This window comes from Phaenicophaeus curvirostris, chromosome 1, assembly GCF_032191515.1.
Source record: "Phaenicophaeus curvirostris isolate KB17595 chromosome 1, BPBGC_Pcur_1.0, whole genome shotgun sequence".
Lineage (NCBI taxonomy): Eukaryota > Metazoa > Chordata > Aves > Cuculiformes > Cuculidae > Phaenicophaeus > Phaenicophaeus curvirostris.
This window is the reverse complement of record NC_091392.1, coordinates 187,872,548-187,899,141: the sequence shown is the minus strand read 5'-3', so window position 1 is coordinate 187,899,141 and position 26,594 is coordinate 187,872,548. Positions and strand designations below refer to the sequence as shown.

General features: G+C 39.9%; 2 protein-coding genes across 3 annotated transcripts in view; both read left to right on the top strand.

Moving 5' to 3' along the window:
- RASL11A (RAS like family 11 member A) overlaps positions 1-26,594 on the top strand; it is a 427,718-nt gene that overhangs the window by 9,093 nt on the left and 392,031 nt on the right. The gene's annotated exons all lie outside the window — the stretch shown is intronic.
- CDK8 (cyclin dependent kinase 8) overlaps positions 1-26,594 on the top strand; it is an 86,810-nt gene that overhangs the window by 9,854 nt on the left and 50,362 nt on the right. For both annotated transcript variants that reach the window (XM_069883050.1, XM_069883042.1), the window contains exon 2: positions 17,909-17,984. In XM_069883050.1, coding sequence (XP_069739151.1) covers positions 17,909-17,984 — 76 coding nt within the window. The remainder of the gene's footprint in view (positions 1-17,908; positions 17,985-26,594) is intronic.

Sequence of the window (26,594 nt, the reverse complement as noted above, 5' to 3'; positions counted from 1 at the left end):
CTGAGGGGAGACCTCATTGCTCTCTACAACTACCTGAAAGGAGGCTGTAGAGAGGAGGGTGCTGGCCTCTTCTCCCAAGTGACAGGGGACAGGACAAGAGGGAATGGCCTCAAGCTCCGCCAGGGGAGGTTCAGGCTGGACATTAGGAGAAAATTCTTCACAGAAAGGATCATTGGGCACTGGAACAGGCTGCCCAGGGAGGTGATTGAGTCACCTTCCCTGGAGGTGTTTAAGGTGCAGGTGGACGAAGTGCTAAGGGGCATGGTTTAGTGTTTGATAGGAATGACTGGGTCTCTTCCAACCTGGTTATTTTATGATTCTATGATAATCAGTTCGCTCTCCTCTAAGTCTTGGGAATGCTCTTTAAGGTTCAATACCAACAAAATTTATCTAAAATTGTTCAAGTAAAGTAATGAAGCTGAAGCAGGAGCATCAGGATACTCAACTTAGCTGCTGTGAAGAGTCTGATTTATTTTCTGGTGTCTTTCACCGTCAAGCAGTCTTGAGTTTAGAGAAGCCCATTGTGAGTGGATGGGAATAAGGTTTCAGTTTCAGACTTGATCCTGCCAGTGCTCAGACTCTCCTGCTCCTCTCCCCCCCTGCTGCCCCATCTTTTCTTTGCAAGCTTGGCAAGTAATGCTGTGTTAGTGCTGTGGGCAGGCTGATAACCATTCAGGAGGGTTTTGTGTTCTGGCTGGCTAGCCTGCTGTTCTCCCTTGTCTCCTCTGAGGCTCAACAAATGGTTTCTGAGACTTCGTCAAGCCCCCATAATGGTACATTTGGGATTACAGCATTGCTTTATTCATAGCTACAATTTTTCGTTAGGTGAAAGGCCACTTGTGAACTAGTTGCTGACTTTTCTGTATTGTAGGCTTCCCTTTTGAGAAACAGCCATTTGAATAAATACATAGAAATTTATGCTGAAGCATGTGAAGTCCTTAGTAGCTTATTTAGGGAAGGTCCTATATATCCAGTTATAGACAATTTAATAGTCTGTTTTTTTATGGAGAATTCTGCTGATGTTGCCCTGTTGCGTGTGTTTTGCATATCCTAGTGAAAGCCTGACTTAAGCATATGAAGACTGGGATGCCAAGGAGTCTTTGCAAAATTATATGCAATACTTGAGCAAAAAGATACTGCTGTTGAGGCAACAGTTCCTATTCAACTGTGCCTTACCTACCTTGAGTGTTAAGTGGTAGTGCAGGAAAATGTATTGTGTGGTTAGAATTTGCAGGAAAAGAATTATGAGGCAGGATTAAAGTTGCAGATATTTTCTTTAAAGGACAAAATGTTCAAGAGAACATGGTGATATTCTCAGCTACAGATGATAGCCTAAACATCCAAAATTAAAATTGGTCTTGAAAAAAAAACGCACATGTTTTGCGAACAGGGACGAACACAGCTAAAGGTCATGGAAACAATCTGCCTGTTTTTCTGGGAAAGCTCTGTGCTTGGTGCTTGTAACACCTGGTGTACAAGATGTTGACATTTGAATAAAGGACACTTGAGAGTTGCACTGAAAAAGAAGACTCAATTCATTACTGTCTGTGAATAATATGTACAGAACTCTGAATACGAAAGGATGTGTATTGTAGCAAAGCCCTGATTCTGTCTTGTCTTTCTGGCAAAGATGTGGTTTCTGGGAGAGGCATAGCCTTAGCCTGTAGAGGGGAGCACTAGCTGCAGGTGTACTTTCAATTACAGTCTTCCTTCTGGTGCTGGCTATCCCACAAGGAAGCCTTGGAAGGTCAGGTTTTATCAGCTCTATTCTCATGCAAGGTATGGAGCACGACAAAAGCGACTGGAGCAAGCTCTGTGTGGGTGGGCTTTAAGACTACAAGGTGGTGAATTTGTCCCCAAGTGTGATTTGAATCTTCTGTAACTTTTTGTACTTGAATTGTTTAGCTGTCTTTTCTTTTGGGTGAATGTCAATCCTGTTTAAGCATGGTTGAACAAAACAGTGGCTTGAAAGTAAAGGTGCTAACAGTGCCATTCACTGTTATGGTAATTTAGTTTAGTAAAAGCTGAACTGGGGGCTCATGTGACTGCCAGATGAGCATCAGATGCCCAAAGACTAAGTAAGAGTAGCTATTGCAACATTGTAAGCTGTATGGGTAGAATTCCAGGCATATGTAAGGGGGGAAAATAGTATTAGGATGTATTGCCATCTGTCTGATTCATTTGCCTTACCTTCATTTTGTTTAGATGGGATGGTAAGTAGCTACATACTGAAACAGCTAGTTGGGGCGCCTACAGTGGGAGAATTGACTTGGGACCTGACCTGCAATAGGATGGAAGAGCTCATTGAAATTGTCACTACTGAGGGCTGTTTGCCACAAACATGTTTTTTACTTTACTCCTGGAGGGATGCGGAATCTACACAAGGTTAAAAAATATGCTTGAAGTACCACTTTGGTTTAATAAATGAACAGATAAATAAGAGAAGGGGAGGTGATCGTGGTGGGAGGAGGCTTTTTAAAACTACAAGACAGCCAAGAAGGTGGAATGTTGCAAATTGCTTGAGAACCGTTTTTTTATGCTGCTCTAGGCTCTGACTGAGTGTATCATTCATCAAGATGCACTGTAAAGCCATCAGTTAAAAAAATCTGACACGGCCCAGTAGTAGAAGGAAGAAAACCCTTGGGAGTGAGCATATGTTCTTTCAAAAATTGTCTTCTGTGAATGATGAATGTAGAAAAGAAGGTAAGTGATGGTAGGCTAAGTGTAGTGTGGCAGCCACCCTTGGCAGCCTTCCCTTCCCCTATCCCAAAGCCCCCAAGGCTACAAAACCACCCCCTGTCCCTCCCAGCCTTTAGAAACTACTTGAGGCCTTAGCAGCACAATGCTATCTGTAGGACCAGTGGATGGCTAAACTATAGGGAGAGTGTTCAGAGAAGATGAAATAACTGTGGGAGAAAAGCTTTGCTTCTGTCTTCTGGCTGTGTGATAAGAAAGAACTTAAAGAACTGGAGTTCAAGGAATGCATCAGGTAATCTTTCTCAAACTGCAGTGTTTGGGGAGGGGTCTGTTTGAAGAAACTGAAGTGAATGGCAGCCAGTTGTCAAGATGAGATGTGTTTGCACATCTGAAGGAGTTAAAGAATGAATTAAATTACTGACCAAAATATATAAACCAATGCTTTAAGTTGTCCCAGTCATAGAAGACTGGAAAGAGTCAATGGTGAGGTCAGTTTTTAAAAGGACTTATTGAAGGAGTGAGTACTACTAACTTGGAAAGCTGAACCAAGAGCAGAGATAGTGGACCCATGAAAGGTGCCAAGTTGAGGAGACAGCAGCATTATAAAATACATTCACCATTTTCTAAGTCTCTTGAAATCCTTTGATGGAGTTAACATACAGGTTATGACAACATAGTTTGTGTAATCTGTCTAGATTTCAAAAAGGCATTTTGTGAAGCCCTCTGCTGATGACTTAAGCTGAACACAGCGATGGTCCCTCTCTGGATAGAGAAGCTAGTTAGAGATGTGAATTAATGGTGGGAGGTCATTAGTGGTATCTCCTGGGAATCTGCTGCTCAAAAGTTTTTGTTTGGAAATCACTTGGCGTAAGTCAAAGCTTTGGTGAGTAAGTGTAGCTAGTGAAAGCAAGAAGTGATTGTGAAGGCTTGGCCCAAAATATCACAAATTACTTCAATAATATATTATACTCATTGATGTGAAGTGATGTGAAGTAATGTGTATGGGAAGATGGTCCTTTTTTTACTTACACAATGGTAGTGTCTGTATCTGTTATTTAAGAAAAAGAATTGGGAGTTTATAATGGGAGTTTTGTGAAAGTGCCAGCTCAGTGCAAGTAGTTGCTAAAATCAGGGAGAATCAGAGGACTTGGTAGCAATGGAGATGAGCACAAAACACAGTGTCATTGTTGCTGTAAATCCTATTTTCAGTATTGTAGGTGCTTCTAATCCTGTCATCCCAGGCAGGATATAATAGGTGTAAGGAGGGGCAGCCAGGATACTCAGAAATGTGGAGGAGTGTCTGTATGAAAACTTCACTTGTTCCCATAGACGAGGACTCTTCTGTGTCTGAGAATGAGGGACAGGGAGAATCTCAAAAATCCTGAGTGTCATCCAGAAGACAGGAAACAGTTATTCAGTGACTGGTTCATTTATGAAAGATAAATCCATCGAGGGCTATTAAATAAGAAAATGTCATCTGTGAACCTGTAGCTCTTACAATAGTGGAACTGTGACTGCTGGGCAAACCTGTGACTACAAAAAACTCCTAATAATAAAAACTTTTTTAAAGCAGATGTGTTGTATCCTCCATGTAAAGAAAATAATTTGATTTGACTACTGAAGAGAAATGCACTGAAACAAGAAGTTATCCAATGAAATTATGGTTTTCTGGGGTTTAGACCAGTGCTCTAGTCCCGTTGTGTGCTATTCAGAACAGGTGCTTTGAAATGCTGTGCTGTCTTTATGTAGCTTCTAGTTTCTGAAGTGGTACAAACATTGATTTGACTTAAGAGTGACCTGAGAAGAGGAGGAAAGTGCAAATGAAGTGCAGCAATCTCCTTATAGAGATTTTGCATAGTTACCTCTTGTATTGCTGTATATAAGAGTAGTAGTAAGACTGCGATATATCTGAATAAAACAGCATGGCGCTTTGAATCCAGAGTGGAGTGTTGCTGGCCATCAACTGGTCTCCTCATGGAAGTGATACTCGTAATTGTGCAGTTTTAAAACTTCGTTTTTAAGCTGGCTGTCAAATTACAGTTTTGTGGGAGAAGAGAGGAGAAAATACTTAATCAAATCCCAGGGATTCTTCCTTCTGTGGAACTTCTATGCTAGAGTTAATCACAGGGCTAGGTGGTGGTGGGGTTGATTTGTTTTGATATTTTATTTTTTTTTAAATTATGGCCAAGCATACTCCCTGTGGTTTTGACACCACCAGAAACCACAGAGCAAAGCGAATAGCACCTTGCCTTTTCTTATCCATCTCTCGTCTCTCCTCTGATCACCTCTTTGTTGTCTTTTGTTCTTACCAGATACTTCAGTGCTGGTTTTGATAGTTGTCATATCCCACCGTAGACTAGCACAATTTGTTAAGCTGGGAAGAAAAGTAGTGGATGTCTTCTTGACTTTTTGCTGTATACAGTGGGTAAATCACGCCATGGATAAGTGTAGAATGGATCAGAGCTGGTGTACAGGGAGGGGTTTTCTGGCTAGGAGCAGGAAGGCAGAGATGTCAAGCAAAAACTTTTCTTTAGACAGCAGCAAAATATTAGATCAGAAGAACCACATGTACAGTGTGTCATTGAATTTACTCGCTTACTTTGAACTTCTTGCCAAACTGCATGTTGTGGTGGAAGATGTTAATTTAAAAAATCAAAGAACAAAAAGAATAAAGTGATGCAGTAATTGCCATTCACCATGTACTATCAGCTGTCTCAGAAGCACTAGTGTTTATTGCCTTGCTGTTGATGGTTTTTCTTCCAGCTGTGGGAAATGACCTTTTCCTTACCCACGAAAAGGTCTGATTAGTGAAGGATTTGTTTTGAAGTAGAAAATATTCTCAGCATAAGCCTTGCTATCTGATGAGAATAATGATGCTGTTCTGGCACACCAGTCTTGCCATATAAGAATGCCTAGGTTAGACCCTTAATAAATTCAGTTCTGTTAGTACATCTTTTGCTGCAATAATTTCTTTGTGTTAGCATTTTGTTGAGTAATATGGTTTTTCATTTTCATGTGACATCTTGTGAATTTAGATCAGAGTCTGTAAAACCTGCTTCAGTCACAAACTGTTCCTTGTACTCTTCGGTCCTTTTGTGAAGACTTGTTTTGTCTTAAAGCACACAATCTAAAAATCGTATCCCGAGGTCACAGAATTGCTAGGTTAGAAAAGACCTTTGAGATCATCAAGCCCAACTGTACCTGTCCACTACCAAATCAGTGTTAGCAAAACTTAGTCACGCTGAAGCATTGCTTTTCTTTAAGGATAAAACATGTTTCTGAGGAGCGGGGCTAATAGCAACAAGAAAGAGCACAAACCTTTTTTCCCCAGCTTCTGAATATGCCGTCTTTTGTTTTGCCTTTTTTTTTTTCATCATGTACATATCTTTAAAAGAAAAAAAACCCTAACCATGTGAATTTGTTTTAATGTTACTTTAGAAATGTCTTTACATTTTTTTCTTCTGCTAAATTTTTTAGCATTTACATTTAAATGTAGTCTCTTTTAGTTCTTTAAATTGTAATTTTGCTAGAAATTAAAAACGTTAAAGCAATTGCTGCCTAGCATTAAAAAAGTAATGTATTTTTGTTCCATCTCTAGAAGAAAGAGAAAGGAGAGGACAGGGTAATTAAAACTAAATATGAAGTTTCTGTCAACTTCCATGAGTTGTGCAATTCATTTAAATTTAATGATATAACTATGTAAACACTTCCTAAGACTCACCAAAACTTATCATGGTCATATGGTACATTGATTGAAACTTGGATCAATGTAGTGGTGTTCTACAGCATGTCTTAGATCAATACAGCCCTCAGTTTTACAGTAGGGGTGATTGCTCTGGGTCATATGGAAGGTCTATCCAGCAGTCTTTGACAATTAACTTTAACAGATCTTTATGAAGTGAAACTAGACTAGGGTGCCTTCTTAGTGACATGTTTCTGCTTCACCTGGTATCCAGAACTGAAAATATGGTGTCCTAGATTTCTACTGTATTATTCATAGAATCATAGAATCATAGAATAACCAGGTTGGAAGAGACCCACCGGATTCACTTGTTGTTTTGTACTGTTTAAACACAAAGGAACAAGAACCTGAGGATGTAAAGCATGTGGTGCATTTTTATATTTTTTGCCTTTCGCTAATTGTATTATATTTTAGTCTGCCGTACTCTCTGTGAAACCAGGCAAAAGATGTAGCCGGCATTCCTGATAACAGTTGCTTACCAGTATTGTTTGAGTGCCCCTGCAGATCAGCAGGACTTAGGAATATGAAGATGTGCTCCTGGAAGTGTACCTCTTGGAGAAGACAGCAGCTCCTTGCGACTTGCCCTGCTACCGTGTGGGTCTCAACTAGCGCTGACACCCGAAGTGGCTTGTAGTGTTGGCAGGAGGACGTGCTGACTGCTTCTTCCTCTCGGCCACTGCTTCGGCTTGTTTGGAAACCTGTGGGCCAGTACAGATCTGCTCCTGGTTGCGTGTGGAGGTTTGGTACAGCAGTGATGCTGCATTGTTTGCAGGCTTCTGATCCGCTGATTCTAGACAGTTTCACACTACCTAATTTTTTAAACATGCTTCCCATGTGTTTTTTTAATTCTTATTTTTCTTGGATTCTCATGTTTGAAGTTGGAGAAGTAGTATATAACGCTTGTTATTGTAGAAATGTGGTAGCAGTCTGAAGTTTCCCCTTTGGGAGTGAGCACTGTTGTAAGTGTGTGAAACTGTAAGGCACATACTGATGCTGTAGCTGCCTTAGAACGGACGCAAGGCATGGCTTGTGGTGGCAGCCACAAGTACAAAAGAAGTCACACTACTTTATGAGCTGTATTTATCCTCATTTACAGATTAGCTAGTAGCAACTGTTCTTTATTTTCTTCACTTAGTCCTGAAAAATTTTCACAGGTAGCTTTGTAGAGGAGGGATATTGTAGATGAGAGAAGGATAGTTGTGAACTCTTCTTTTTAGCTAAAATCCTCGACGAAGTAGCTCAGACTCCCACCTTTTCTGGCTGGGTTGCATTATTCATGATCCTTTCTCATTTATTAATGCGTAAGAGGCTTTCATAACAGAATCTGTGTTTTTATCTGTTTTTTTGGCAGATTTCTTCTGTGAAAGGAACAAGCTAGAATCTGTGATGGGATAAACTTTAAGCTGGTTGTAAATACATTTAAATACTCTGGGCTTGAATAAATCCGAACTCTTAAAAATAGTTATGCTTTGGTTGTGTAGCAGGCAATTTATAACAGAATATAATATTAACCTATTTTCTGTAGGTTTAACGCATGTTATAGGGCTGCCCCAATTTTCCAAATGTTTTTAAATTCAGTCAAGTGAAGAGGGAGTAATATGAGCTGATATTCATCTTTTGTTCTTGCTTTATCCAACTGATTTCAGCTACTGTAACTGAAATATGTTTTTTTTATTTGCTCAAATCAAAATAGAAAGCTTCCCACAAAAAGTGACCCTTGGAAAATCAAGTATTTTTAGATTAATTTCCTTTTGGAATTGATGTACTGTCGCTGTATGCAGTATATGTAAGTAAAATGACCCTCAAACAACTGTAAGAATGACTTAATTCTGATTTATATTGTTTCTTTATTTTGAAAAAGTCACTGCTGTAGCATTGGTGAGCCTTTTAGTGAAGAGAATTATTTCTACAGCAGGTGTAGCCCTCAGCTGCTGCTTTCTGGCAAAGGTCTCCAGCCCACGTGGAAATAAGTGCTAGTTAGAAGGTTAACATCATACTGAACATGGACAGGAACTGCTGTGCTTCTGTCTCTGCTCTTTGCCTTTAGGCAACTCATGTGCCGATCTGAGCATTCAGCAGGCCATTTCAAGTCTCTGATGTGGCAGAAAGCACACCAAACCAAAAAAATGGAAATATTTCCCCACTGTCTGAATAAGCGCATCTCCGTCTGAAAACAACTGCCTGGGCTCTAGTGTGCATGGAGATGGGCTTTCAGCAGCAGATCACTGAATTAAAGCAAGCTACTGTGCAAAAGTTCAGTTATTTTTCAGTTGGGGTTTTTTTCAGAAAAATTGTAAACTGTTTAAATGTATGAAACCTAGTAGATTTAGTAAAAATGGATTTGCAAAATGATAAAGTTAGCATTTCATCACTGTTGGCTCAGATTTTTTTTTTTTAAGAATCATTTATAAGATTTTGCTTTTTATATTAGGTTTACCTGAAAGTACAGGGTCAGTTATCAGAATTACTGTGTGTGCACTAATTATTTTGACAAATATTTTGACCTAAAATGTGTTTTCTGTTAAGTCAGTTGCTTCTAATGCAACTTCTCAGCCTTGGTACCAAGTACCAAGTTGTTAGTAAGGATATTTTTCCCATTAAAGTTTATTTTCTGCTGATGCACGTAGTCTTTGCTATTGATTGTTATCCTCTGTTCTCACAGAACCCTTACATCTCATTCTGCACAAGTATACCTGTTCAGCTTTGTACATTTAAATGCATGCAGTGATAACTGCTGGGTTTCATAAATTTTAATGTTTACAGTTAAAAACTTTTTTCAGTCTCAGCCAGTTGGACTGTGGCTATAAAACTGAGTAAACTTAATACATTGTGGTTTTTAGTTATCCAAGCTGTCTATCTTGTGTGTTCTTCTTGAGGTTTAACTGCAGCCAGCAGACCAGCCGCACCCAGCTCCTTGCTCCTTTTAGTGGGATGGGGGAGAGAACTGGAAGGGTGAAATTAAGGAAACTCATGGGTTGAGATAGAGACAGTTTGTTAGGTAAAGAAAAAGTTGTGCACAGAAGCAAAGTAAAAAAAAGAACTAATTTACTACTTCCCATCAGCAGGCAGGTGTTCAGCTATCTCTGGGAAAGCAGGACTCCATCATACTTAGTTGTTATTGGGAGGACAAATGCCATCACTCTGAATGCCCCTCTCTTCCCTCTTTCTCTAGTTTTATATTCTGAGCATGATGTTACATGGTATGGAATATCCCTGTGGTCAGTAGCAGTCAGCTATTCTGGCTTTGTCCCCTCCTAACCTCTTGTGCACCCCTAGCTCAATCGCTGGTGGCATGATACTAGAAGCCAAGAAGGCCTTGATGCTGTGTAAGTGCTCCTCAGCAGTAACAATGACATTCATGTGTTGTTTTGGTCACAAATCCATAGGATTTTTCACAGCACCCATAGAAGCTACTGTGAAGAAAAATAACTCTATCCGAGCCAAATCCAGTATAGTGCTGTAATAAGTCTGTTTCTAGAATACACTGATCTTGTCACGGTGCAGTGGCCTTTCAGGACAAACTCAGCTTCATTTAGTGATAAAGGGGTTTGTTACATCTATGTGGTTCTCCATGTGTAAGCTCTCAGCACATGGGTAAGTTTTTGGAATCTGTTGAACTAAAGTGGGTAGAAATAATTTATTCTTTATTTGGGTGACATCTACACAAGCCATGTGCCGGCTGTATTGAGATTTGGAGGTTCAAATAACATTATCTATACTATTAAGTACAGATATAATTCTAAAGGGTTATTCTTTTTCAGAAAAATATTAAGCTTTGGCTTTTTTTCTTAGTGTGTTTACAAGTATTAACACCTGTGCACTGTTTTACAGCAAACCATGTAATTAATTCTTTTAAGAGGCAATACTGTTGCACACATTGTAAATACTAGAACAAACTCTACATATTGAATAAAGATAGGTTACTATTGCAATGAGTGATCAAATTCAAATTTGTCCTCATACTAATCTGTTTTGACAATATAAAAAATTTTAAATCTTTATAGTAAGCAGTCCTCAAAAGTTCTGAACATGTGCATCCAGAATAGCGCGCTCTCTTTTCTAGCTAAGCTTCGAAAATGCTTTCTGACTTGTAAAACAGCATTAGGAATTAGCTGTGTGTCTTGAAAATGCATAATAAATCTATTGCACAGCTGTGAAACTACTTAGTCTCAGATGAATCCTCAACAAAGTAGTAGTCTTATCTCACAGTCCCACATTGAATACTCCAGGTTGGAAGTGATCTCTAGAAGGCATCTAGCTCAACCTCCATTCAAAGCAGGACCAACTTTGAAGTTACTTTAGGCTGCTAGGGTTTTCATCCATAAGTTTTAAATATCTCTAAGCTTTGAAAACTCTGGCAGTTATCTTCCACTTTTTGACTACCTCTGTTGTTTTTCTTCATGATATATAATTGGAATTTCTCTTTTTGTCATTTGACTGCTGCCTCTTGTCTGTTTGCCAAGGCACTTCCAGGAAGAGCCTGGCTCCTTCCCTTTATGTTCTTCAGCTAACTGAAGGTAATGATAAGATGCCTCCTTAGCCTTCTGTGAGCACTGAACGATCCTCTCCTTGTGTGTTATGTACTTCAGGCTCCTTGGGGTGCTTTGCAGTCAGTGTCTTTCTTGTACTGGAAATCTTCAACCTGAATACAGGGCTTTCAGATTTAATTTCACAAGTGCTGAATATAGAGGAACAATCACCTCCTTCTGTCTGCCGGGTGCAGTTTTGCTCATACAGCTCAGGATTTGTTTGTCTCTGCCACAGAGAGACACTGCTGTGTCATGTTCAGCTTGTTCCCCAGGACCCCCAGGTTTTGCTCTGGAATGTGGTTTCTGATCCACTTGGCAGCGTGTCTGGTTGTATGAACTAGAGACAGATCTTCACATTTGTCTTGGAACCTCCTGAGGCTCTTGTCTGCCCATGTTGCCTGTCTACTGAGATCTGTCCAAAGGGCATCTAGATTCCTCAATGCATCAAACATTGCCCCCAGTTTAGTGTCATCTGTGGATGCCTTCGATTGCATTGTCCCTTTGTTAATGAAGGTGTTAGGTCAGTTCAGTACCTGCCCCTGAGGGATGCACTAGTAACTGCTAGCCAGTGGGATTTGTACCATTGATTTGTACCAATTAAGTCTGACAGTCCCGTCAATTTTTCATTTGTTCTGTAGTTCAGCCGTCTAAGCTTTCTGCCTACTTTGGCTCTGAGGATAATGTGAGATCATGTCACAAACTTTGCTACAATCAAGATAGCACCTAGTGCCTTTGCACTGTCCACAGAGCTAGTCCTCTCGTTATGTAGAACAGTCAGGTTAATAAGGCACCACTCATCTCTGGAAAATCCTTGTGAGCTTTTCCTGGTAATTTCTTTTCCTTCATGGGCCTGAAAATAGCTTCCCAGGAGGGTTTGCTGTGTAACCTTTTCAGGGACTGAGGTTAGGCTGATTGGCCTATAATATCATTGAACCTTTTTGCCCTTCTCAGAAGGTCTTGATATTTGCCCTTTTCTAATCATCAGGAACCTGCCATGATCACTGTGACATTTGGGAGATGATAGAGTGGCTTTGCAGTGACATTTGCCAGCTCCATTAAACAGCCTTGAATGCAGCCCAGTCACATGGACTTATGTGTATCTCCAGTTTGTTGAAGTCATCCCTAGTTTGGTTTTCCTCCAGTTCGTTTCACCAGGACTGTGCCACTTGCCTTAGGAACGTGGTAGTTATGCAAGTGGACTGTGATGTGAAAACCAGTGCCAAGAAGACATTGAGAATCTCAGCTTCTTTTGTGTCCTTTGTCACTTGGTTCCCCACCACACTGATTCTCTGGGTTGGTAGGTAACACGTACAGAATGCAAAAATAAATAAAACTCCTGGTATAACATCATATTCTGGCAAGAGTGTTTGGTGTTGTGAATATAGCCTTGGAAGAGAAAAAAGAGGTAATTTTATTCTTCTTGTCTTGCCGTGCATTCTAGAAAATGATGTATTGTTTTGGTGTGTATTTAAGCACTTGCTATAAACCAAAAGCCAATGCTGTGTAAACACATATAAAATTGTTCTGCTTCAAAAATTGCTTTTTTGTGTTCATATGCTTCCAAAGAACTAATTACTATTTCTTCCTATAAAGTTTACTGGATGTCACACGTCACTAGGGTGACTTTAATTTATTTAAAAATCTGATTTAAAATCAAACCAAAAAAATAACACTGCTGCAACCTGGGAGAGGAGGCAGGGGATGATGCCACAAAGTGAAAATGCTAGGTCTCCTAAATGCTATTTGCTGTCATGTTTTATGCTCGTGTTCTAACCTATAGCTTTGTGGGTTTTTTTAAGTTCTCCTTCCATGTCATGTCTACCTGTGGAGTGTGCTGTGTATTTATGTTAAAGTTCAGTAAAACACATAGGGGTGGAGGGACAAAAAAACCTACGGTGAATGCTATAGTTAAGCTCCTATGTTATCTTTCTCTTCATTGTAGCTTAAATCTTTGCTGTTTAACACTGTTGTGATACATTTAAGTAAACCATAATAACACCCCCTTCCCCTCCCTCTAGTTCATCTATTTCCTTGCTTGATATTTTGGTAGGTAGTAAAGATTTAGTGTTTTTTGTCTTACTTGGCTGTCTAGCATGTATGAAAACTCCTGCCTATGTTTTGCTGTTAGTAGTGAAGATGTACTGTTAGTATAGTTTAGGACTTGGCGTTACTTGGTGTTGGTTTGAAGCCAAGATGCTCTACAGTACAAATTATTTTCAGCTAGTAAGATCAAAATGCCTTATTTAATGCATTCGGAGAATTTTGAGGTGTTATTGATGATGCTGAATCACTTGCCATAGTGTGACAGTTGTGCATACGCAGGGTGTGTTACTTTGACTACTGCTGATGTTAATGGATTTCTGAAGGGTAGAATTGACACCCCCCAGCACCCCAATAGGCCTTAACTTCTACTTATCTGGATTACCAGATTCCTTAGAGCCTTCTGTAGGTGAGATGCTGCATTTACAGTCCCCAGCGGTAGTTATAAGACTGCAGAGCCTGTTTCATTCAGACGTTTAACTGCAGTCAAGTTTTACGTTTCCTTGTTTATAAAGACAAAACTGTTCCTAAATTGTGACCAGTTAATTTTGAATTTGAGATTAATTTTTTTAACTGTGATCTAAGTTTGGAATTATTGCCACTAATTTTAAGATTTTAGTACTTCATTCTACTGTTTTTATTACTCAATTGAATGTTAAGCTGATCTAGTGATCTGAGTAAGTCATATATTCTAGTGTGTCAATACATCTTGTAGAAATGTATGATATGTGAGATGAAGTAGAACAACTCATTTTTTTAAACTGCCTTTTATGTAATAAGCCTTTTTTTTCTCCATGTGTAGGATATTTTCTCCCACTTGCTGAACATATTTAAGCTTACAGTACCCTTCTAAATAAAGGGTCGAAATACCAGGCATTTTAATACTAAAGCTTTGCAATGTGCTCACATTCAGCAGGCATCTGTTCCTACTCTTTTTTTTTTTTTTCCAAGATAGACTGAATGTTTCTTTTGCTGCTATTGCACTTCCAAATTCAGTAGAACTTTAAAAAAACTAATACTTGGAAACAGCTTTATAATAATAGCTCAGTTACCTTAAAGGTGTCACTTTTTAAATTTTTATCCAAGATATAAAAACAAAACTAGATAGTTATACCTTTTTATAGTGATTTTGCAGGTACATTTTGTTTTGTCATTGAAGCGCACTGGAAGCGATGGTGCAGCTACCCTTTTTGTTCAAGTTTGCCTCTGAGGAAATGACATTTTTACATAAGGTTATGTAGTTTGCATGTGACTGGTAAACACTGCCATTTCCAGCAGTGAGGTAAAAGTGAGATTGCTTATTCTTATTGCTCTTGCAACTGCCCTTTCCTAGTGGGGATGCTTTCTGTGTTGAAGATGCCAGCCTACTTAAGTGCAGGAAAGCATGAATATATTGAAATGAAAATAAGTTTGCAGATTGACCTTTGCTAAGCCTGCTGGTAGGTGGAGGGGCTCCTGAAGTCACTTAAGGTCTCGTACCCAGGGAGCAGAGAAAGTGGACAGGTTTTCCCAGCAGGATTTCTTTGTTAGGAGGAAGAAATTTAGTTGAATTATGCTTTGAGTCTTACTGTGCCCTCAAAATGCAAGCTGCTAAGTGGCCAATTTTGTTACTTACAGTTGGCTGTGGAAGATGTTTATAAACGGGGTGTGTGTGTTTACCTTTTTTTCCCCCTTATTCTTTGCCTTTTCCATGTCTTGTCATTGAAGATTTCTTCATTACCTAAGAAGGAAATTACCCATGTCTGAAATGATGGGGCAGCAGTCTGGGCTGTGTTATGATTCCAAACAGACTATTGGCAATGTATTTTTGGAAGTTGTGTAAAATAAGCTTGGTCACTCTGACCTCTCATTTGGCTTTGTAATGCTTTTGTAAACTCGTATTATTCCCTTTAAAAGCTACTGCCCCTAGTTCCCCTGGCTCCCAGGAAATTACAGTAAGTTTTACAAAGAAAATCTCTCTGGGCTCAAAGGTAGAAGTAGGATTTACTTTCTTCTGTTAATGGAAAAGCTGGTACTAGTGGTGTAATGGTTAGCCATGATGTGCTACTGGCCTCAGCATAGAACAGATACTAGAGAGGATGAGGAACCAGTTTACTGCTTAGTCTCAAATGCACCTGCACGGTTTCCAGGTTTAAGTCTCGAAGTCTTTGGCTATTTTTTCAGTGTAGTGTGGTGCTAAAAATGTGCCTCACGCCTAAATTGTGATTTCTTTTACTTCTTTTTACCATGCTTATCTTCCCTATAAACTGCTTGGGTAGGTTGAGGGCAAGGTAGAGCCCTTGGTTCCTGCATGCAGCACCCACACAGAGCTAAAGAATCATAGAATAACCAGGTTGGAAGAGACCCACTGGATCATCGAGTCCAACCATTCCTATCAAATACTAAACCATGCCCCTTAGCACCTCGTCCACCCGTGCCTTAAACACCTCCAGGGAAGGTGACTCAACCACCTCCCTGGGCAGCCTGTTCCAGCAGAGCTGTGTTGGGCATGGGACCTTGTGATCTCAGTTCTTTGATCCATTGTGTTAAGGAGACCAAATGGTATTTTCTTAAACCCCTCTGTCAAACTTCAGCATTAAAGCAATGGTTGTAAGAGAGTTAATGTATGTGACTGAACTTGTGTTCTTCAGTTTTGTTCCAGGAAACAGCTGAAGTTATTTTTTTTTTCTTCCTAAAAATTTCCAGAGAAAGTCTGCCATCTGGTATGGAAAATATAGTCCAGTCTTAATTTGGCAAAAATTTGATCAATTAAAAATAGTTGCAGAGTCTTAGATGTGAGGCAGGCTTCATCGTAGGCAATGCTACCAGTAGTGCTTCTCATTCTGCTGAGTTCTCCTTCAAATACCTTGAAATCTAAGCAGATAAGCAACAGGGCAATGAAAATAACCTTTAGTCTGACCCATTTTACTCCATGTTGTGTGCTAGCATTTCTCATGGAACAGGGATCTCTCCAAACACCTCGAAAAATAAGTAGATGAGCACATAGGGCAATGAGAATGACCTCTAGTCCAATCTATTTTGGTTCCCGTTCAAATCCAGCAAGGGCCGCGAGCCATTACTGGCTGAGACAGGCAGAGAATAAAATGATTTTTAGCTGAGAAAATTTCCCTGTGTCTTTTCCTATCAGCATCAATAGGAAATCTCTGTGCTGGGAAGCAGATTGGGGCTATGGTCAGTAGCTGCTCATGGAGTGATCCATAACTCTCCTGTCCAACATTAATTTGTGTCATTTGATGTGAAATCCGTTTTTACTTTCAATGCCTAAGATATTCTGTCATCATAAATTGCACAGTTTAATTAGGCTTAATAGCATAATTGTTTCTTGGTTTTAGGCTTCATGTAACTTGTTTTCCTTTAAGGTGAGAAGTAAGGGATTATTGTCCCCTATTCCCACCTTGTTATGGCCATGTATAAATTGGTGCTTGGCACTGGCTTTTTCTTGACCAGACATGGAAGTTTTAAGTTTTTTTTTTTTGGATGGAAGCTTTCTAATGGCTTCTGTTGCTTTTCTCCCTACTCTTTTTTTTTTTTTTTCCTCCTGTTTGTGTCAGATCCTGTATCTTTCCACCTCTTTTTATCTTGCTGTATCCATGTAATTGCCCTGTTACTGAAATCTGCTCTCACCCACTGGCTGTTTTGTTCTTCCTCCTCATTAACTGTGCTCAGATTTTGTCTGTTAATCTCCCACTTTTTGTCTTCTTGATTTTGAAAGGTTATTGCTAACAGTGGGTTGTCTTTGAACCCCATGAAAAAATCTCTTGGACGGGACCTGATAATTTGAGAGATTAAGTAGGCAATGGTGACCAGGGGAAAATGTCTGTACAGTGATTTGAAGCCTTGCAAATATTTAGTGTGAGCTGGAGGAAATGAGGACATATGTTTTAAATGGTTAACTACAGTTTTGTTTTATTTGCCTTTAGGATATTTGAGTTGCACTTTTTTTCTGGGTGGCTCTTCACAGCTGTGAAAGCTGGATTCATTAAAAATTAATTAGGAGTCTTATGTAACCTGGGGATTTGGGGCTATACGAGTGCTCCAAATATTGAAGGCAGTACTGTTAGGAGCCATGTCCCCAAGGAGTGATGTGGATGCCAGTCCGCAAGTGTGAAGGACAAGCACTCCATCTTTTAAAAGCCTTGGGCTCTTTGAATTTGGGGATGGGCAAGAGTTCACTGTCTTCTTTTGCTGCAGTATTGTCTTCTTTTTGCTTTTGGTAGCTAGAGTTAGGCTTGCATTTTAAATAAATGATTGTAAGGTACATGCCGTTTTAGAGTGCAGGGAGGTGGTTTTTAAGTGTTACACACGTTTAAAGCTGAACAGATTTTTTCTGGATCCTTCATATCACACAAGCACCTTGTTTTGTTGTTTGTTTTGTGTTTTTTTAATTAATCTCCACAGTTTTATTAGCTTTCTGGGAACAAACTTTTAGGGCACGTTTTTTAATGCAGAAGGAAGGAAAGATAAGATCTTGCTGGGATGTTGCTTCTAGGCATCTCAGGAATTCATTATAACATGGGGAAGACTTTACTCTATCCCAGAATAATACATTCATAGGAGATATAGCCCTGGCTAAACTTAATTCTAGTATGTACTAAGTGTTTGTTTTGTTTTCCCCTTATTAAGGGAAGGAACAGAAGGTGTTGATCAATGCATTTTAAAAAAAAGGTGCTTAAAGAACCCCTATTTATGTAGTGAGAACAAATTTATATTTTAGCTTTATCAAGATGCTCTGATTAGCTTATGGTATAGTGGGGTATGCTGACATTAAACTAGTGAATCAAAATAAATTAGGATGCAGAATTTTGTATTAGTTATTAGATGTCCTCTGAATGGTGGTGAAAAGCTCATTTTGAATTCTTGGTGCAATTTTTAAAAAAAAACTTCTTTTCTTCTTTCACAGGAAAGATGATAAAGATTATGCTTTAAAGCAAATAGAAGGTACTGGAATTTCTATGTCTGCATGCAGAGAAATAGCAGTAAGTAACATGAGTTCTTTCTACTAGCCAACAGAATTATTAAAAGTATTGATTTGAGAGCATGCTGTTTTTTGTTTGCCGAATCATGTTATTCTACTATAGGTGCTGTTTTTTTCCTCATAGAGCTTTAAAATAAGAACAAATGTCATGGAAGATTTTGCACACCTTTTGTGCTTGCTGTCTAAAAATGACAGTGTTTTTAAGTTAAAATTCACTGCCCACCTCAGGGCAGATTAGCTTTAAATGCAGCAGTTTAAAAACGTTATTAGAATCGGTGGTTTAAATTACATATTTGACCTGACTTTTGCATTAGTACTTCAGCTATTTTCCTGAAGAGATGAGGTGTTATTGGTTCATCATGATTAAAACATGTTAGCTTCTAGTCAAGTGAAGACTTCAAACTAAACTGTTGTTCCCCTGGAGGCTGTAATACACCCATGAATATTATTCAAATGTTCTCTTAAGTTGTTCAAGTTTATATTTGTATATTCCACGTTGTTAGAAGCTGGTGAATAATGTGGTCTAGTTATGGTTTGTGACATGCTTCCAAAGAAATACTGTTTAAAGTGGTATTCTGAAGTTTAACTGTTCTGTGTTCTTAGGTTATGCTACTGCTTGGGTTTGTTTTACTTGAAATGTTTCAACTGAAATTGCTTACTAAAAGGAAATGCTTGTGCGTGCCTGAGAAGCAAATAGTTAATTTTCAGCCCATACTCTTCAAGAATGTAAAACTGTGTTCTAATTTAATTTTTATTCATAGAAGTCAGTACCAGGCTTTCCAACTTTGTCGGCTTTGTTATTTCAAACGTGTCAGTCCTTAAACCAAGTGAGGTGAAAAAACGTGAAGTGCAAAGAATATTTTTGGAAGAAATTCTTCCTGTGCATTGATGAAACCTGGGCCTCCCTGCCTTTGTACACATCCACACTGAACCAAAGGAGCTGAGAACAGGGTCTTAAATCTTGCCTAAGTGAACCATTCTTGCAGAATTTTTCCCAGTACTGCGACTCCTTCAGGTTGAATGCTTTTGGGAAGTGTCAGCTACAGTTTCAGAGGGATTTGGGAATTTTTTTTTTGTTTGTCTCCTTGCAGTGATTTGCCTAAAGAATTTTGGAGAATTTGTTCTGCATTTGTTCGGGGTGAATTTGGCAAGAAAAGCTTGGCTGGTATTAGGGAGGTGGCTCTGCTCTGGATATGACCGTAATTCAATTTCTAACTGTTAAAAGCGAATTACTAACTTGGCTGACAGTGGGGAAGGATTTAGCCTCATTGCATGGCGTAAGGAGTGTTGTGTAGTCATTCCTGTTAGGCAGCAGCGTCCCTGGTAGTGGTGGAAGAGGAGCAGGAAGCAGGGAGATCTTGTTGCAGCATCTGCCCTTTGAAGAGAAGAGCAGTACGAATAAAGGATTCATGTGGGAGAGGGTTAGCAGGGGAAGGAGGATAATGTACTGAAGACACCACAGATGCCAAGAAAGTGGGCATTGAAAGCTATGAGGAGAATGGAGCCCTGAAACAGAGAGGTAGAAAGAGTAACGAAACAACATTTCTTGAGGTGTTATTGATATTGCTTTCAGTTATGATTTCAGGCTTGCAACTGCTGATGCTGTGGTTGAATTTTCCTGCAGTTGAATTAATAATTCACAGTGGATTTCTAGGGTTTGAATATTTTTCCTTACTATTCTTTTGACCTTGCTTTGAGTTAACTGGAGAATTTTTACCCTAAAAAGTGGTGTTCATTTTTTCTGTTCTAGTTAATAGAAATTATTTCCTGCTTCCTTCAATTAATATTATAAAGGAAAAGGAGTATGCAGCCAAATTGAGGATCATAGCCATTTTTTTTATACTGGTTATGTGAATGTATAATATATATTTATCTGAAAATACTTCTGAGTTAATCAGCACTGTTGTGTCCCAAGACATTATCTGTATATCTAATTAATACAACTATTTGTTGTCATACTCAAGTCAAGGCCAAACATTGGATTTTGTGACAGTGTGTTCTGGACTACCCTAATTAATGCATTTTATGAGCATGGTGATACTGAGAGGAACTAGGATAACTTGGTTTGCGTATGAGTTGTATCCATTTCACTTTCTCTTGAGAGCTAAAACTTGGGGGTTTTTTTGTTTTGTTTTGGTTTTTTTTTTAACTCTGTGGCTATCTGAGAAGAGTGCAATTTGATATAAATCCCAGCTATACTCACTCTCCCTTGAGTTTACACCTCTACAATGGCTTTTGTCTTCTTTAACAGCTAATTTCAGTTTGGGACTATTGAGTAACATGTTTAAAAATGTCTATATTATTATATTCTGCTAAGTTGTCTATTTGATGCAGACACCTGAGTTGAAAAACAGTGTCAGATCTTCAGACAGCTAAAATAATACATCAGTTACAGGAAGGGCTTGAACTAGGTCAGAGGCCTGAGTTGAAATGGCTAACTCAGTTATGGAAGCTCAACCTATATCGACTTACATCTTTCTTCATTTTGGTACTTCATGAAGCACAACAACTTAGACTTACTGTTCAGAAATCTAGCTGGTTTATTACTCTGTTGAAAAAAGAAGGATTTTTTCTATTATTTTATGTAAACTGCTTGTTTAACTGGTATAATTAGCAGTTACTGTGCAAATCCTAACTAATGTGTATCTCATGTTTTAACCCCAGCCAGCAGCAACGATGCACCATGCAGCCACTCACTCACTCCACTCTAGTAGGATGGGGGAGAGAATTGGAAGCATAAAAGTGAGAAAATACATGGTTGATAAAGACAGGTTAATAGGTAAAGCAAAAGCTGCATGCAGAGGCGAAGCAAGCCAAGGAATTAATTCACCACTTCCCATTGGCGGGCAGGTGTTGAGCCATCTCCGGGAAAGCAGGGCTCTGTTGTGTGTAGCAGTTACTTGGAAAGATAGATGTCATCTCTCTGAATATCCCCCTCTTCCTCCTTCTCCCAGATTTACTTGATGAGCATGAAGCTGTATGGTCTGGGACATCCATTTGGTCAGCTGGGGTCAGCTTTCCTGGCTGTGTTGTCTCCCAGCTTCTTGCGCACCCCAGCCCACTCACTGGTGCAGCAGTGTGAGAGGCAGAAAAGGTTTTGACTCTGTGTAAGCACTGCTCAGTGATAACTAAAACATCCCTGTGTTATCAACACTTTTTCCAACACAATTCCAAAACATAGCTTCATACAAGCTACTGTGAAGAAAATTAACTCTACCGGCCAAAACCAGCACAGTATCTTTAATGCCAAGACAGTTAGAGAATGAGGTATGTAACGCTGTTTCTTCTATTCATCCATGAATATGCATCTGTGAATCCTGTCTCTTCCAGAACCTTAACTGAAGTTTGGCTGCTCGTGCCTTGTTCTCTGCATATGTGTGTACTATCTGGGCTTCCTGGTATAGGGTTTTGTGGGTTTTTTTTTTGTTTTGATATGCACTTTCACTATTTAGGATTTAAGCAGGCACAAAAAACTATGTGCTTATCATAGCAAGAGATGGATTTGTATTAGATGGCAGAGCAGAGGGATAGAAGGCAATTTGTATAAAAGTGACATACGAGCCCAAACACTCAATTCCTCGTTTTCTGATTTAATCACAAGGAAGAAAGTCATTAAAGCCTATCCACCTGGAATAGTATGGCAAATGCTATTTTACGGCTCACGAAGTAGGAGAATTCGTTGAGGCTGGAGGAAGCTGAAGTAGCTAACCAGGCTTCAAATAAAGCTTCAGGATTTTGAACTGGGCAGTTTCTTATACAGTTTTCTTATTACGTTCTGACGTTTTTCTTATGGAGGTAGATGACCTGTTGGGATAAAGAATCCTTGCAAAGATGTTCAGTGCATCGTGAACTCTGACTGCTGTGTTCCAGAGCTTTGGTACTCACTTTTTATTCCTGTTGATTAGCGTTTTTAAAAACTGTTTTTAGCAGGTTTGCAAATAGTTCTGTGTTCTGTGCTTCCTTTGGCTAGTGAGAAATTGTTTTGTGATTTTTTGCGTGGGTTTTTTTGGGGTGGGGTTTTAACTGTTTTGCAGGACTTCCATGTAGTTTTGCTTTTTGGTGCCTTGTTTGGTTGACACAGAAGTTCCCGACAAGTTTGTATGTATGTAAAACTGCCGTATAAAATTTTTCTATGATGGCATTAGTTCATGACTTGCTCCTGGAGAGGAACTGCTAGATATGGTAGCAGATGTTCTCAGTGATGGAAATGCTGAATGGATCAAAGCAGAGCCAAGGTGTCAGATGGTGCTGTACCCTGGCTGTCTCCTGTCTGTGTGGTATCCTTCAGTCACCATAGCCAGCTTTTACATGTTAGAACAGCCTTGAGTCTTCTGCAGCTGGGGCATAAAGCTACAGAACAATAAGTAGCTGGCTGCTTTGCTAATTTCTACTCTTTAGGTCCGTTTTGGAGGCACTTGAGTGTGTTTATAGGATTTTGTGGTTTTCTATTATACCAAACGAAGGCTGTCACCACAGAAGGTGATGTACTGTATGTTGGTTCTAGTGATAGTGTGACTGTAGGATGAGGAAGTTCATCTTCACCAAGGGGAAAATGAAGAGTTTTGTTAGTTTTCTGTTTTGTGGGCAAGCTGAGTTGAACCATCGTTTGGTTGCACCATTGCTTAACGTGAGTCGCAGGAATTGGTAGGAACTTGCAGAGGTGATTTGGGTATAATGCTGACTTGTACCCTAATGTTCATGTGTCTGAGTGTCAACAGAGAAAGGAAAATATTGATCTCAGTCTCCCAGGCAGAAGTTAAAAGTGGAAATGGGGACTTTTTTTCTTCAGGCATTTTGTGTTGTCACACGTTTTTTGCTACGTTTAGGACTTGAAAAATAAAAACTAAAGGATACAATAAAACAATGATTTCACACAGTTGTATGTCAGAGGAACTGGAGCTTCAAAAATGTCTTGTCAGCTTCATAATAAATTCAGAGTGAGCAGTATTATAACTTTCTGCTACGTTGCCTTTGTAAGGTTTCATTTGAACACTTTTGAAAGGAAAACAGCATGTACTTTCACCAGATATTATGTTCTTTATTAGTACTGTGGAATATCTGACTCATGAGAATATAAAACTGCAAAATTGTATTTACATTAAAGCCAACATATCTTAAATCTGCTGGATAGCAGCTAAGCCAACTTGGGATTTTAGATAAAGTTTAAGTTTTTAGTTAGTTTAGTTGTGAGTGAACGGGAAGTTTAAAGTGCCTGAGGAAAGCTCCAGATTTTGATAGGAAACTAAGAAGCGTGATTTGTATTTTTTTTTGTAATTTTAGAACTAAAGAACTGGATGACACTTCATGGGCTGTCACATTCTGCTCTTGTAGACAAGCGAAATGCACATTCAGAAACTTAGCAAACTACAAGTTAGACTTGTAAGGCAAAGAAAAATCTCTGAAGGCAGTTCCTGAGTCTCATTCAAATAATGACTCTATAAACATTATTCAGCCTTTAAGCCAAAATTAATCATGACTACTTCATACCCATTTGTACTTATAATAATATTATCAATTAGTTAGAATAGCTTTTCTCTGCTGCTTTCTTTTTAAAGAGGGAGAGAGACTGTTTCTTTCTCTGGTTTTGTTTTGGCAGGCTGTAAAGGTTTTGACTTGACTTGCTAGTTTCCCATTGTGCAATACACTCTTCCTTGGATGTAGACCTGGGCTTTCTTTGCCCTCTTGCAGTTGGAATTAATCTTCCCTGAACTGGCTAAAATTACTCAGTGTTTCAGGTAGTGTCTTATTGATGCCCATACTCATCTGTTATAGCAGTTGTTCCGCTGATATCTTTTACAGTATGACTCTATCTTTGTTGCCTTCTAGTCTGACAATCACCTGCTTTTCTATATCAACCACACTCTTCCTGTTCCAAGTCCCTTTTTTGCCTATTTTCCATTTTAGGCCATGGTGTGACTTTTAATATATGATTCGTTTATTGTTGGCTAGCTTGGTGGAACTGATGTGAGCCTTTTTGAAGCATGAGATGATAATTACGTTTTGAATTTATGCCATCAGACTAGCACGATGACACAATAGTGATTTTTGCTTAAGTGAATGTTTTGCTTAATACTGCCTATGGGTTTGTGTCTAGCCAGCTTTCTGACTGTCCTAAGGTTTGGGAGAAAGGTGTTCCAGAGCACTCAGAGGAACGTGTAGGAGGGGGCGTTTTTATTTTTTTTTAAAAAAAGAGTAACTCAGAATCACAGAATCACAGAATAACCAGGTTGGAAGAGACCCACCGGATCACCGAGTCCAACCGTTCCTACCAAACACTAAACCATATCCCTCAGCACCTCATCCACCCGTGCCTTAAACACCTCCAGGGAAGGTGACTCAACCACCTCCCTGGGCAGCCTGTTCCAGTGCCCAATGACCCTCTCCGTAAAGAATTTTTTCCTAACGTCTAGCCTAAACCTCCCCTGTCGGAGCTTGAGGCCATTCCCTCTTGTCCTGTCCCCTGTCACTTGGGAGAAGAGGCCAGCACCCTCCTCTCTACAACGTCCTTTCAGGTAGTTGTAGAGAGCAATGAGGTCACCCCTCAGCCTCCTCTTCTCCAGGCTAAACAACCCCAGCTCTCTCAGCCGCTCCTCATAAGGCCTGTTCTCCAGCCCTTTCACCAGCTTTGTTGCTCTTCTCTGTACTCTCTCCAGAGCCTCAACATCCTTCTTGTGGTGAGGGGCCCAGAACTGAACACAGTATTCGAGGAGCGGTCTCACCAGTGCCGAGTACAGAGGGAGGATAACCTCCCTGGACCTGCTGGTCACGCCGTTTCTGATACAAGCCAAGATGCCATTGGCCTTCTTGGCCACCTGGGCACACTGCTGGCTCATATTCAGTCGGCTGTCAACCAAACTCCTTCTGGTCCAGGTCACCTGGCTAGTTACTCTATCAAGTAAGTCTGTACTCAATTATAGAAGGCGGGCATGGCAGTAATGCAACACTATTCCCTAACAACCATTGCCTATGGACCTTGTGTAGTGAGCGTCAAGAATGGCAGTGGAATGACATTTGCAGTAAATTTAGAAATCCTCACAAGACAAGTGCAGTGTATTGAACGCTGTCATTCAGTACAATGTCTTGGCTCATGAGAAGTGTCTGTAGTGTGGAGAGCTGTACAGGAAATGTGGGAATATCACTGGAGGGTGGAGATCATGCTCATTGAGACTTGTGCTGAGTTCAGCTCATGTTTAATGTGAAAGGTAATTATTGTTAGTGTCCCTATGCAAGAGAAGATTTGCCAGAGTCTTGCAGCGGTTTGTCAGGCTGCCTTAATGCTGCTGTTGATTACATAATAACGTCCTATTGTGCCCTGCTTTGTCATTGTTCCTGAAGAATTATAACTATTTTATGCATTATTAGGGCACTTTCATTTTCCCCCCCTCACCTGCCCCATGGCTGTGGAATGGGTCTGCATTTACGAAGAAGATGGAAGATCCTTAATGTGAGCCCAGGACCTGCACATAGGGATGCTGTTTCCCTTGCTGTGTTTTCAACAATGTTTATGAAAGCAAGGGCAAGACCAGACTGGCCTAACATGGGTTATAAGACTCAAGTCAAACTAGATGTGTTGGCATCTTCATCAGCTGCTGATTTATATTTCTTTGAAGGTGAAGTGAATCTCTCTTCCTTATCAAGAGCACCCAGGCCAACTCATCTAAGAGAAACATTTCTGGCTATGGAAGTGCTCTTGATTCATTGTGTGATGTAAGTTGCCAGGAGCCAAATGCCTAGTTTTTGTCTGCTTTCTTTGTGTTCTTGTCATGGTTTAAATCCAACCGGCAGCAAAGCCCCACACAGCCACTTGCTCATCCGCCCTGGTGGGATGTGGGAGAGAATCAAAAGGGTAAAAGTGAGAAAACTTGTGGGTTAGGATAAAGAGAGTTTGATAGGTAAAGCAGAAGCCACGCGTGCAAGCAAAGCAAGGAATTAATTTACTCCTTCCCATTAGCAGGCAGGTGTTCAACCATCTCCAGGAAAGCAGAGCTCCATCATTTGTAGTGGTTACTAGGGAAGACTAACACCATCACTTCAAACATTACCCCTTCCTCCTCCTTTCCTCAGCTTTACATACGGCCTGGGATATCCCTTTGGGCGGTCAGGGTCAGCTCTCCTGGCTGTGTCCCCTTCCAACTCCTTGGGCACCCTCAGCCCACTCAGTGGTGGGGCAGTGTGAGAAGTAGAAGAGGCCTTGACTCTGTGTAAGCACTGCTCAGTGATAACTAAAACATCCCTGTGTTATCAACACTTTTTCCAGCACAGATCCAAAACATAGCCCCATAGAGCTAATTTTCTTCATAGTAGCTCTTATCTCAGCCAAAGCCAGCACAGTTCTATACAACTGAACCAGAGTCGAGAGAAGCAGTTGGATATCAGAGTCATTAGGCAAAAAAGTGATCCTTATCTTCAGCAGGTCATACTGTGTTTCTTGCAGTCCACTTTGTCTCCAGTGAACTCTGTCAGCTGCTGAACACATGGCAGGAAAGGCATGTGGCTAGAGAAGCTTGGGTCGTGGAGAGTAAGGTTGCTGAAAATGCTGTTTACAGCCCATGTGATGTGTTGTCATCTGCATGAGCTCTTTTCGTCCTTCAGGCAGCATTTGCATTTGTTA